Source organism: Symphalangus syndactylus, chromosome 4 (genome assembly GCF_028878055.3).
Source record: "Symphalangus syndactylus isolate Jambi chromosome 4, NHGRI_mSymSyn1-v2.1_pri, whole genome shotgun sequence".
Classification (NCBI taxonomy): Eukaryota; Metazoa; Chordata; class Mammalia; order Primates; family Hylobatidae; genus Symphalangus; species Symphalangus syndactylus.
Genome location: NC_072426.2, coordinates 83024073 through 83038363, shown reverse-complemented (window position 1 = coordinate 83038363; position 14291 = coordinate 83024073). Strand labels below are relative to the sequence as shown.

The window sequence follows — 14291 nt, the reverse complement described above, 5'->3', positions numbered from 1 at the left end:
ATGTACCAGTGATGTAATAATGATGATTATATCAGAAGCACCACAGGTAGCTATTGGCATGATAGGTATAGGGCTGTGGATATGGTCAGTTTGACCAAGTATTCCAAGAGGCCCCATGGAGTTTGTCATCTGTAATAGAGGACTTTAGTGCATTGGTGATGAAAAAACTGCTTACCACTATCTATTGTGATCTCCCAGGGAGTATAAGGCAGCTCCGCAGTAAGTGCCTCTTGTCTTGTGTGATGTGCTTGAATACAAACATTCAGACTGTTTCTTGGGCACAATAGTGCTCCATCTTATGCCAGCCTCATCAAAGTCTTGAAATAGAGTAGGTGGTGTGTGATACCTAGACACTAACATCACCTATTCTATTTTCCTTTTTTTGTTGTTATTATCAATGATCACTCACTTACTGTAAAACTAGACTTTATAAACAGATTATTCTTTTAGCTAATTTTCTTCTATGTGTTGATCCCTCCCAGTTTTTGTTCCTTTTTGTTGTTCATTGATTCTAGAGTTGTGTGAAGGAAGCCATTTTGTGAGTCCTGGTGCTCCTCTGCTTGCTTAGGGACACTACCAAGAGTTGGCACCAGCCTTACAAACACCTGCCTTTGATCCACAGTTGAGTTTTGGGAGAGGTAGAATAAGTGACTGCTTATCAAATGTGACCTTGGGGTTGTCAGGCCCTGTTGTTTACCCTACCTTTTCCTACTGCCTCACCTGTCCCCACCTCCTACCCCAGCACATGGTTAATAAATGAAAATCTCCAAATTTGAGATTCATTCTTTTGGTTGAAGGCTTCCATTTTCTGTTAAAATTTGAACAACATGAAACATTTTACTACATTAAACCTTCTGGATAATTATACGTTTAATTGGTTTTGTATACAGAGTTGGATAGATCTCAGTGGGTAAGTGGGGAGAAAGAACAACACACAATTCAATTATTAGACATTTTGGGGGATGCGTAAGAGAAAACCAGAAAAAGGGCAGGGGTACCTGGAATCACTGAAGACAGCTTATGCGTACACTGTTATTTTACCTAAAGGCAGCCTTTCTCATGGTTCTCAGGCATGCCATGGTGACCCTTCATATTCCCTAGAAAACCCTTTACAGCAGTGTTTGGCAAACTATAGTCTTGTGGGCCAAATCTAGCCTGCTGCCTATTTTTGTAAACAAAGTTTTATTGGAACATAACTATGCTCATTCATTTACATACTCTTTTTTTTAGGGGGGGTGGGGGGATGGAGTCTCGCTCTGTTGCCCAGGCTGGAGTGCAGTGGTGCGATCTCGGCTCACTGAGAGCTCCGCCTCCTGGGTTTGTGCCATTCTCTTGCCTCAGCCTCCTGAGTAGCTGGGACTACAGGCACCCGCCACCATGCCTGGCTAATTTTTTGTATTTTTAGTAGAGACAGGGTTTCACCGTGTTAGTCAGGATGGTCTCAATCTCCTGACCTCATGATTCGCCTGCCTTGGCCTCCCAAAGTGCTGGGATTACAGGCGTGAGCCACCGCATCTGGCCCATTTACACGCTCTCTATGGGTGCTTTCATGCTACAGTGGCAGAGTTAATTTGCTGGAACACACTTGGACCACAGTGCCTAAAATATGTATCTTGCCCTTTGTAAGAAAAGTTTGCCAACAGTTAGTTTCTACTTTTGGAAGGTTAAGTATGGATCATAGATATCTTGAGTTTAATTTGGACTTCCTAACCTCTGATCTCACCATTATGTGGACTCACAGGCAGTGGTTTTAAGGAAAGATCACTGCTTATTTCAGGACAAATGCTTGGTCATGATAAAAAAAAGTTTAACTTCAAAAATATTCTTAAAATAAATGGTGGCACTGCTTTGTTTTAAACCTAAGTAGCCAATGGAAGATTAATCTCTGATTATACGTGTACATGATCCACCTGCCTCTTTCAAGTGCTCCCATCTTATTATGAGAAGTGTTAGAATTTTCCCCTTTGACATTCATCTTCTATTGTTTTTGAAGACCAAACATTTATGTTGCTGTAACTTATTTAAATATACATATGAATATAAATACAAAATGTTAAGCTCACTCTTGGAAATTTAAAGTGTTTTAGCTGAGTTATGTTTATTCTCTCTTCATTTTCTCTCAGCTTGAAATCCATGGCCCAAAATGACTCTACCAGTGGAGACTCTCTTCTTTGAAGAAGACGACCAGATACGAGGTTGGGATGAGCATGCCACTGCATCAGATCTCTGCCATTCCATCCCAGGATGCCACCTCTGCTAGAGTCTACAGAAGTAAGACCAAGGAAAAGGAGAGGGAAGAACAGGTACTGTTAAATCTACCTGATTATTTTTGGTTAATCACTGTGACTAAGTCTTTTGGATTCTCAGAACATGATGCTGCTAGTTCCCTATTCATTGTAGTGTGAAATTTGGACAGCAGATGGCTGGAATTTCTTAATATGTGTCTTAGTCTGCCCTAGCTGCTGTAACAAAATGCCATAGCCTGGGTGGTTTAAATAACAAGCATTTATTTCTCACAGTTCTGGGGGCTAGAAATCTGAGATCAGGGTGCCAGCATGGTTGGATTCTGGTGAGGTCTTACTTCCTGACTTATAAACAGCTGCCTTCTTGCTGTGTCCTCACATGGCATGGAGAGAGGAAGGAAGCAAGCTGTCATGTGGCTGTTCATATAGGAGAACTTATCCCATGGAGAGGGTTCCACCCCTAGGACCTAATTGTCTCCCCAAGGCCCCACCTCCAAATACCATTACATTACGGATTAGAGTTCCGGCATAAAAGTTTTGTGGGAAACATAAACATTTAGTCCATAATAGTGTGTATATGAGGAAGCTATACAAACTTGTTTGGAATAGAAAAAGGAAAATGTCCAACAGTTAGGCCAGGCAGGGAGATTCTTTTTGATATACACCCTCACTGCAGGTTTACTGTACGTGGTTATTTAATAAAGCCTTATTGAATTTATCTATTTGATGGGATTTTTAAGGTCTAAATAAATAGCATTAAAATTATTTGTAGAATGGGGATTTTGATTGGTATTGGGAAGAAAGAGAAACTATTCTGTCTCACATTAGTGTGGGGATAGTTGGAACACCCAGTGGCAGCCTGACAGTTCAGGGTGTCGTGGAGCCCAGATGAGGTGGCAGTAGTGGAAGAGCAGTTGAACCAGGAACTTGCAGGGCCCCATGAGAGCTTCAGCAGCAATGGCACAGGATGAAAATAGTAGTTGTGTTTCTAGGGTCTCAATTGTGATATTAAGTTTGATTTGAAAGGTAAATTTTTGTCCAGTGGAGCCCATTTTTATTTATGCAGTTTTTCCTGGCACAGATTCAACTCAAAATCTTTTGCTTTGATTTCTGATCGTCCTGTGCTTGGGAGATATTATTTATTCCTTCTGAGTCCCATAAGAAGAGCGAACCCTTGCATTTTACCTAGACTCAAATAATCCACCTGTTTGCGTAGTCTAATCTGTTAACACACCCTCGCTGAAGCCCATAACTGTAATCTTCTACAGAGGGTTAATGACTTTTATACAGTAGTCAATACAGTTGATGAATGAATGAATGAATGAATGAATGAATATGAATTCAGTTTCAGTGATATGGGTCATGTCACTGTGGAGATGATCTTTTATTTCAAATACAGTATGAGAACCTTACAATAGTATACTTTCATTTCTTTCCTTCTGGCCTTTTCATTGTTGTCTTTTAATACATTTTAAACCCTAGAATATATTTAAAAAATACTTTATTTTTAAATACTTTTAAATAATAATAAAGATCTGTGTACTCAGGTAATTACCATTTCTGGTGTATTTCCATCTATCATTTTTCTTTTGTCTAAAGGACTTTAGCATTTCTTATGATGTGAGTTGGCTGACAATGACTTCTTTCAGCTTTATTTAAAAATATTTTTTATTTGTTTCTTGTATTCTGAAGTTGTGCTTGTGGATCAGTGGGTTTACAATTTTCATAGGATTTGGAGCTTTTTGGCTATTCTTCAGATACTTTTTCTGTCCACCCATTCTTTTTCTGGGGACTCCATTATACACATTGACTGGCTTAAAGTTGTCCACTGCTGCACTTTTAATTTTTTAAGGTGATTTTTTCTTTCTGCATTTTATTTTGGATATTCCAATTACTTTGTTTATAATTTCATTAATATTTTCTTTTTCAATATCTAATCTGCCAGTAATTCCATCTAGTGTATTTTTCATCTCAGACATGTTTTATCACTAGACATTTGGTTTGGTACTTTTTTATATTTTCCATGTCTCTATTCAACTTTTTTAGTGTATGAAATAACAGCTATAATGACAGTTTTAGTGCTCTTTTCTGTCATTGCTGGCATGTGTGACTATTGTGAGTTTGCTTTTCTGCCTCACTTGATATCTTCAGTTTTATTTTCATTTTTGTTATTATTTTTTACTTATTTTTGAGTACAGATCTTGCTCTGTTGCCAAGGCTAGCATACAGTGGCATGATCACAGCATACTGCAGCCACAAACTCTTGGGCTCAAATGATCCTCCTGCCTCAACCTCCCAAGTAGCTGGCACTATAGACCATGCCTGGATAAGTTTTTCTTTCATTTTGTAGAGTTGGGGTCTTGCTATTGCCCAGGCTGGTCTCAAACTCCTGGGCTTAAGCAATCCTCCCATCTTGGCCTCCCAAATTGCTGGGATTGCAAGTGTGAGCCACTGCACCTGACCCAGTTTCATTTTTAAGTAAAAGTTTATTTCAGACTAGCTTTAGATTTACAGAAAAATTGTTAAGCTAGGATGAAGTATTTTCATATACCTGATACCCAGTTTCTCATATTGTTATTTATAGATTTAGTACAAGTGCAGTGTTACACCACCTGAATAGTGGACATAAGCACCCATGAGGTAATTTCTCATCCCTCACCCACTCCCATCCTCCCACCTTTCTGAGTCTCCAGTGTTATTATTCCACTCTCTATGCCCCTGTGTACACATTTTTCAGCTCCCACCTGTAAGTGAGAATGTGATATTTGACTTACTCTTTCTGAGTTATTTCACATAAGATAGTTACCTCCAGTTGTGTCCATGTTGCTACAAAAAAACATGAATTCATTCTTTTTTTATAGCTGAGTAGTAGTATTCCATGGTGTGGATTACTTTATCCAATCATCCGTTGATAGGCACTTAGATTGATTTTATATCTTTGCTATTGTGAGTAGTCTTGCAATCAATATTTGAGTGCAGGTATCTTTTTGATATAATGATTTCTTTCCCTTTGGATAGATCCCCAGTAGTGGGATTACTGGATTAAATGGTATTTCTGTTAGTTCTTTGAGAAGTCTCCATATTGTTTTCCATAGAAGCTGTACTAGTTTACACTCCCAACAGCAGTCTATGAGCATTCCCTTTTATTTGCATCCTTGCCAACATTTGTTACTGATTTTTTTGACACCTGAGTAATAGCCATTCTGACTGGTGTGAAATGGTGTTTCATTGCTTTTATTTGCATTTCCAACTTTTTAAATGTTTCTTGCCCATTTGTATGTCATCTTTTGCAAAATATGTGTTCATGCCCTTTGCCCATTTTTAAGTTATTTTTTTCTTGTTGAGTTGAGTTCCTTGTAGAGTCTACAAATTAGCCTTTTGTAAGATGCATAGTTGCAAATATTTTCTCCTTTTCTGTAGATTGTCTGTTTTCTCTGTTGATTATTTATTTGCCGTGTAGAAGCTTTTTATTTTAATTAAGTCCCATTTGTCTATTTTCATTTTTGTAGCTTTCCTTTTGAGGTCCTAGGCATGAATTCTTTGCCTTAGGCCAGTGTCCAGAATAGTTTTTCCTAGGTTTTCTTCTAGAATCTTTATAATAGTTTCAGATCTTTCAGATCTTTATACTTTCAGGTCTTAAATCCATCTTAAGTTGATTTTTGTATATGGTGAGAGATATGGGTCCAGTATCATTCTAGTGGTATGGTTACCCAATTCTCCCAAGTATCACATATTGAATAGGGTGTTCTTCCGTTAGTGTATGTTTTTGTTGACTTTGAAGAAGATCATTTGTCTGTAGGCATGTGTCTTTAATTTTGGGTTCTGTAATCTGTTTCATTGACCTATGTGTCTGTTTTTATAATAGTTGTGGTTATTATAGCATTATAGTACAATTTGAAGTCAAGTAATGTGATGCCTCAAGTATTGTTCTTTTTGCTTACCATTGCTTTGGCCATTCCGGCTCTTTTCTGGCTCCATGTGTATTTTAGGATTGTTTTTTCTAATACTGTGAAAAACGATGTTAATATTTTTATAGGAATTGCATCTGCAGATTTCTTTGGGTAGTATGGTCATTTTAATGATACTGATTCTTCTAACCCATGATCATGTTTGTGTCATGTGTGATTTCTTTCATCAGCGTTTTGTAGTTTTTCTTGTAGAGATCTGTCACATCCTTGGTTGAGTGTATTTCTGAGTATTTTATTTTTTTGTAGCTATTGTAAATGAGATTGACTTTTTGGTTTGGTTCTTGATTTGGTTCTCAGCTTGATTAAATCATTGTTGTGTAGAAATGCTACTGATTCCTCCTCACAACAAAAAATACAAAAATTAGCTGGGTGTGGTGGCACGTGCCTGTAAGTCCCAGCGACTTGGGATGCTGAGGTGGGAGGATCACTTGAGCCCAGGAGGTCGAGGCTGAGGTGAGCTATGACCACACCACTGCACTCCAGCCTGGGTAACAGAGTGAGACCCTGTTTCAAAAACAAACAAACAAACAAACCCCAACTAAATAAAAGAAATACTACTGATTTTGTAGGTCGATTTTGTATCCTGAAACTCTACTGAATTAATTTATCAAATTTACGAGTGTTTTGGAGGAGTCTTAAGGTTTTCCAGGTATAAAATGATATCAGCAAACAGAGATAGCTTAACTTCCTCTTTTACAATTTAGATGCCTTTTCTTTTCTTTCTATTGCCTTACTGCTCTGGCCCGATAGGACTTTTAGCACTGTGTTGAATAGGAGTGGTAAGAGTGGGGATCCTTGTCTTCTTCCATTTCTTAAGGGGAATGCTTTCAACCTTTCCCCATTCAGTATGATGTTGGCTGCGGGATTCTTGTATATAGGTTTTATTATTTATTTTATTTTTTTCTCATAGTTTTTTTTTTTTATTATACTTTAGGTTTTAGGGTATATGTGCACAATGTGCAGGTTTGTTACATATGTATCCATGTGCCATGTTGATTTCCTGCACCCATTAACTCGTCATTTAGCATTAGGTGTATCTCCTAATGCTGTCCCTCCCCCCTCCCCCAACCCCACAACAGTCCCCGGAGCGTGATGTTCCCCTTCCTGTGTCCATGAGTTCTCATTGTTCAATTCCCACCTATGAGTGAGAACATGCGGTGTTTGGTTTTTTGTCCTTGCGATAGTTTACTGAGAATGATGTTTTCCAGTTTCATCCATGTCCCTACAAAGGACATGAACTCATCATTTTTTATGGCTGCATAGTATTCCATGGTGTATATGTGCCACATTTTCTTAATCCAGTCTATCATTATTGGACATTTGGGTTGGTTCCAACTCTTTGCTATTGTGAATAGTGCCGCAATAAACATACGTGTGCATGTGTCTTTATAGCAGCATGGTTTATAGTCCTTTGGGTATATACCCAGTAATGGGATGGCTGTAAGAGTGAGGATCCTTGTCTTCTTCCATTTCTTAAGGGGAATGCTTTCAACCTTTCCCCATTCAGTATGATGTTGGCTGTGGGATTCTTGTATATAGGTTTTATTATTTTGAGGTATGTTCCTACTACACCAAGTTGTTGAGTGGTTTTTATCATGAAAGGATGCTGAATTTTATCAAATGCTTTTTCTGTATCTATCGAGATAACAATATGGTTTTTGTTTTTAATCTTGTTTATGTGGCAGATCACATTTATTGATTTTGGTATGTTAAACCATACTCGTATCCCTGGAATATATAACCCACTTGATTGTGGTGTACCATGTTTTTTGATGTGCTTTTGGATTTGGTTTGCTTGAGCATTTTTGCATCTGTGTTCATTAGGGGTACTGATTGATTCTGTTTCTGTTTTTGTGTGTCCTTGCTTGGATTTGGTGTTAGGGTGATACTGGCTTCAGTTAGAGAGGATTTTCTTCAATTTGGGGGAACAGTGTCAATAGGATTGGTACCTGTTCTTCTACATCTGGTAGAATTTGGCTGTGAATTCATCTGCTCCTGCGGGTTTTTTTTTTTTTTTTTTTTGAGACGGAGTCTCGCTCTGTCACCCAGGCTGGAGTGCAGTGGCGCAATCTCGGCTCACTGCAAGCTCCGCCTCCCGGGTTCATGCCATTCTCCTGCCTCAGCCTCCCGAGTAGCTGGGACTACAGGCGCCCGCCACCACGCCTGGCTAAATTTTTTTTTTTTTGTATTTTTAGTAGAGACACGGTTTCACCGTGGTCTTGATCTCCTGACCTCATGGTCCGCCTGCCTCGGCCTCCCAAAGTGCTGGGATTACAAGCGTGAGCCACCGCGTTCCTGCGGTTTTTTGTTGTTGGGAGATTTTATTTTATTTTTATTACTGGTTAAGTCTTCTTACTGGTTATTGGTCTCTTCAGGCTTTCTCTTTCTTCTTGGTTCATTCTTGAGAGGTTGTGTGTCTTTAAGAATTTACCTATTTCATCTAGGTTTTCTAGTAGTTCGTTAGTGTAGAGATGTTCATAGTAGACTCTGATGATCTTTTGTATTTCTGTGGTATCATTTGTAATGTCTTTCATTTCTGATTGTGCTTATTTGAATTTTCTTTCTTCTTGGTTAATGTAGCTAGTAGTCTGTCAATTGTGTTTATCTTTTCAGTGAAGCAACTTTTTGTTTCTTTATCTTTTGGGTTTTTATGATCTGAATTTCATTTAGTTCTACTCTTCATCATTTCTTTTCTTCTGCTAGCTTTGGGTTTGGTGTGTTCTTGTTTTTCTAGTTCCTTGAGGTACTATGTCAGGTTAACTTGTGGTCTTTCTATTTTTTTCGATTTAGGCATTTACTATAAACTTTTCTTTCTTGAATCCATTTACAGTCAACACTATAAGCTTTTGCTGTATTCCAGAGGTTTTGATATGTTGTGTCTCTACTTTTATTTGTTTAAAAAATTTTTAAACTTCCATCTTATTTTCATCACTGACCCAAAAATCATCCAAGAGCAGGTTAATTTCCATGTATTTGTATAGATTTGAGAGTCCTTCTTGGAATTGACTTTAGTTTTTTTCCGCTGTAGCCTGAGAAGACACTTGAAATGATTTCAGTTTTTTAAAAATTTATTGAGACTTGCTTCATTCCTTAAGATAAGGTCTGTCTTGGAAAATGTTCCACATGCTAATAAGAAGAATGTATATTCTGTGATTGTTGGGTAGCTTGTTGTATAAACATCTGTTAGGTCTATTTGTTCTGCAGTCCAATTTAAATTAAATCCAGTGGGTTTTTTTTTTTTTTTTCTATCTCAGTGATCTGTCTAGTGCTGTCAGTGGGGTGTTGAAGTCCCCTATTGTGCTATAAAGGAATGCCCAAGGCTGGGTAATTTATAAATAAGAGATTTTATTTGGCTCACCATTCTGCAGACTGTACAAGAAGCACAGTGGTTGTATAAAAGTGCCTGGCCTCCTCTCTTCAGCCTGGCTTGTTGGCTGGTAGCAGCAGCTGCTCAGGGCTCGGAAGCCTGTGTACTCCCATGTGAGTTTGAGCAATGCCTCTGTCAGTCTCCAGGCAGCTCACTCTATTAGGCTGGAGACCTGCGAGGGTCAAGGGGGTCTCCCACAGCTAGTGTTGCAAAAGTCCATGGTGGGAATGTGGAGCCCTGGGAGTCTCTCATCTACCCTTTCCCAGCATCTAGAAGCTTCTTCCATCTCTCAGCAATCCTGGCTGAGCACGTGCCTTGCTTCCTTCTCCTTTGTGATCAGTGATTCCTGTTGCTTTTCAGTTGAATTCCAGTGTTCTGTTTTAGATGACCTATTTGAAGGGTGAATATCTACTCGCCGTTTTGGAGCTTTCCATGGAAGAGGCATGTACTAGCTGCATCTAGTTAGCCATCTTGAACCAAGCTTCCAGTTTCTCATATTATTAACATCTTAAAATAATGTGCTGCATTCAACACAGTTAGTGAACTAATATGAATACATTATAGTTTTAAAGTCCATGCTTTATTCAGATTTCCCTTCTTTTTAACTAGTGTCCTTTTTGTGTTCCAGGATCTCATCTCTAGGATGTACCATATTACATTTTGTTGTTGTATCTCCTTAGGCTCCTCTTGGCTGTGACATTTCTCAGACTTCCCTTGTTTTAGATTACCTTGACAGTTTTGAAGAATACTGATCAGGTATTTTGTGGAATGTCCTTCTATGGGAATTGTCTTATATTTTTCTCATGACTAGACTAGGGTTATAGGTTTTGGGATGGAAGTCCACAGATACAATGTACCATAGTTCATCACAACAAATCGAGTATACTATCAACATAATTTATGACTGATTTTCTTGACCACCTGGCTGATATAGTGACTGTCAGGTCTCTCCAGTATAAAGTTACTCTTTTTCTCCCCTTTTGTACTTTATTCTTTGGAAGGAAGTCACTATGCATAGTCCACTTTAAAGAGTGGGGAGTTGTGCTCCCCCTTCTTGAAGGTGGAGTCTCTACATGAATTATCTGGAATTCTTCTACATGTCTGGAACCCAAGTGGCAAGATTGTCCAAAAAATACATTTTTCAATTTTCTGCCCTGTACTCCTTGATAAAGAGATCCTGAAAGAAATGATCTGTATCCCAGGATTCCTGAAAGGTGATAAGTAAGAAGGTAATTCAATGATCAACTTAAAGTAAGCTACGTAAAAAATAAAAGTGGTATTTTATGTATTTATAAACAGTCCTAGTTTTGGCCCTGTTGTCCTGCTACTGAGGTCAAAAGGAGGATTTTACCATGCAGCATCAGGATGATGGTCACGTAAACACAATTTCGTATTTGCTCTAAAAATACATGAGTGTTGACAGATCATACTGTATTCATTTGTACCTAACATCTTTTGAAAAAATGACCTCACAATGTTCAAGTGATAACAATATTTTTAGACAGAATCACCACACTTTTACTACTTAAAAATTATTCTCTTTTCTCTATTAGATAAATTCTTCCCTTTTAAATGATAAAAACCTAATATAAGGAACCTGGAGAAAACCTCTTGAATTTTAACATTGCAGTATCTCCAGAGCCATGTGGGCAAACTCCCAGTTTAATGCTTGAACCTACTCTGTATTATCATGGCCAGTTTGTTTTTAGGGCACCATTAGGGCATCAGCCCTGATGCTAACCCACTACTTCCAAAAGCAGTTGTTTTGTGTTTTTTTTTTGGGGGACGGGTACCAGAGATTTGAGATCCAGTATAAGAACAAACTGTCTGTAGCTTTCTCTTACTGACACTTTTACTTTTTGCTTCCAGGAACTGCCAGTCTTATACTGCAGGATAAAAATCCCTTATAATCATGTATTATTAGTTGAGTCTCTCAGCATTCTAGTTACTGTCTTTTAGACCATTTCTAGCTTTTTTATAGAAGTATGTTTACATGAAGAGATGAATATGCATCTTTAAAATAAACCTGTTGCAGATTACTGTCTGGTTAGGCATCACCATCTGTGAGATCATTTGCGTGGCTTCTTGAATCATGCATCTACCTTACCTGCAAGGGCCGCAAGAGATTAATATTCTCATACTTGTAAACCAGAATTTCTTTGTCACCTGTTTACCTGTGCTTGGTACCTGGAGTCTTTCACTTCTGCTTCCAAGCATGTTTTTCATGTTTGGTAATCACAGCGATCTCTGAAACCCCTTGAAAGTATCTCCTAGTTGGCTCAAACATGTATAGAAAGTTGTAGCACGCTTAACATTTAAGAACCAAAGATGACTGACTTCTTTACTAAATGGTCATTTTCTGCTTTGTAGGCTTGTTTTCTTTGAGAATAAAGAGAAGTTTTGATGTTTTTCTAGAGATTAAAAAAAGAGTATGCTGTTATAAAACATTAAATTCAGGTTGATCCGTTTGAACAGCTACGTCTACATTTTCTTTTGCATATATAGATTTTTGAAGCTTAAATGCAGATGAAATTATGTGCAGCTTTGAGGTCCTGCAATTTTAAATATTCTTAGTAAAAAACCAACAATATCGATTCCAGCTATTTTATATATTAGCAGCTTACCTATATCAGCCAATTCTCACGTAAAACTTGAGAACTGGTAATGGTTTGCTGTTTGTTTAGAGTTTAGAGATGGAAGGAATGCACAGAATAACTGTAGCTGACCCCTGTGGATATTGGTCTAGTGAGAGTTTGCTAGTTAAGAGTTCACATAATCTAGGTAAAACCAAGAGCCTTGTCTGGTTATATGGTAAGTGAAGCATTTGCGGTTGGTTTCAGTGTGTTGCATGTAAGTTGAGTCAAGGTGGTGTATGAATACGTTTGTCTAGGTATCACTGTAGGACTTGATGATTATGATTTCTTGGTTGTCATTACTGTCTTGTAGCTGTCCTGTGTGAACTGGACAACTAGGTGACAGATAATTTTTCAGATTTTCTGTCAGTAACTTGAAAATAAGAAAACCACTCAAATATATTTATTTTTCACTCTTTGTTTTTATTTATTTAGTTTAGAGATTGGGTCTCACTCTCACAGGCTGGAGTGCAGTGGCATGATGATAGCTCACTGCAGCCTTGAACTGCTGGGCTCAAGTGATCCTCCCATCCCAGCCTGCTGAATAGCTAGGACTATAGGCATACACCATCACGCCTGGCTAAGTTTTTTATTTTGAAGAGATGAGATCTTGCTGTGTTGCCAAGGCTGGCCTCAAACTCCTGGCCTCAAGCCATCCTCCCACCTTGGCTTTCCAAAGTGTTGGGATTATAGGTGTGAGCCACCCTACTGGGCCCCTAATTTATTTTTTAATGCAGAGATTGCAGTAAATAATACTACGGTCCTAGTATCCTGTAATCGTTGTTAATGGCTTTTGATATGTGATGTTATTGTGATGACTTCCATATTTTACACATGAATAAAACAGCTCCAAAGATAAATGCCTTATTCATGGTCATTTGTATATTTTTTTCCATATTGTTTTGTTTCCTCTAAAAAAAATGCTTGCATATGAATATAGACTGCACACACATTTTTTCATTCATTTGTACATCAAATAGTTTTGTGTTTTTAGAGACAGGGGTCTCATTCTGTTGCCCACGTTGAGGTGCAGGGGTGCAATTATAGCTCACTTGGGGGGCCACGTGTTGGGATTATAGACACGAGCCATTGAGCCATCACACCTGGCTTGGAATGTTTTATATCTTCCATGCCACTTTTGCATAGGGAATGAACTGTCATCCCTTTCATCCAGTCATCCTAATGCAGAATTTGTGTGTTTTTCATGTTTGTTTCTGAAGAACTCAATTTACATTTCAGAAGCCTGTTTTTTTTTTAAAGCAGAGCAGGGGACTGCTGTTGGATTCACACTGTCCAGGTAATACATGAACAGTGGTAGAGTTACAAGGACATCTTAATAGCATCTTTTGCCTCAGGGCTTTGGTTTTGAGTTAGGCTTAGGCTGATTAAGGTATAGTGTTTATGTATTACTAGCTGTGTACATAATTAGCACTTCTAAGCAGAGTCATACACCCAAATTGGGAAAGATGTGCTCAACTGATTTGTATTACACCTCAGGATTGTTAACCAAGATGTGTAGATGTCTGTTCCCTGAGAGCAAAGGTCTTTTCATCTAATTAGCAGTGTGACCTTGGGTTCTTACTGAACTTGGAGAAGACTGCTTATTTTCTGGAAAGTGGTGGAGATGAAATGGTTACTTTGTGGGAGATAGTCACTCCCACAGTGTGTCCACTCCCAGATAGTGTCCTTCTGGCCTCAGTGGCCCTCTCACACCAATCCACTGAGAGTTGTCACCCCAAATCTAACAGTCACAAGGCTAGCATCTTTTACCAACAAAACTTTGATAATAACTGAAAAAATTATTTTGTTAAATTAATACGAAGAGTTTTTTGGGGGAAATTTAACCTTGAACCCCTGACTTTAAAAAGTTGTTTATCATTAAAAACAGAAGAATGTGGGAGGACTGTTTTAGATTATAAAAAACTAAAAAGACAACCAGTGTAATATGTGTACCTTGATGGAACCTGTTAAAAACATAAATAACTATAAGGTGTGTTTTTTCGACAACTGGGAAAGCTGAGTATTTTCTATATATTAGATGATAATGATAGAATTATGGTTAATTTTATGCATCAGAATA

General features: G+C 38.2%; 1 protein-coding gene across 10 annotated transcripts in view; it reads left to right on the top strand.

Annotated features, from left to right (window-relative positions):
- MARCHF8 (membrane associated ring-CH-type finger 8) overlaps positions 1–14291 on the top strand; it is a 157138-nt gene that overhangs the window by 70353 nt on the left and 72494 nt on the right. For 7 of the 10 annotated variants that reach the window (XM_055275294.1, XM_055275300.2, XM_055275296.1 and 4 more), the window contains one exon: positions 2124–2303. In XM_055275294.1, coding sequence (XP_055131269.1) covers positions 2202–2303 — 102 coding nt within the window. In that variant the 5' untranslated portion in view covers positions 2124–2201. Of the gene's footprint in view, positions 1–56; positions 220–2123; positions 2304–14291 lie in introns of those variants that run through there. The other 3 variants (XM_063637436.1, XM_055275291.2, XM_063637437.1) reach the window with 2 other exon arrangements.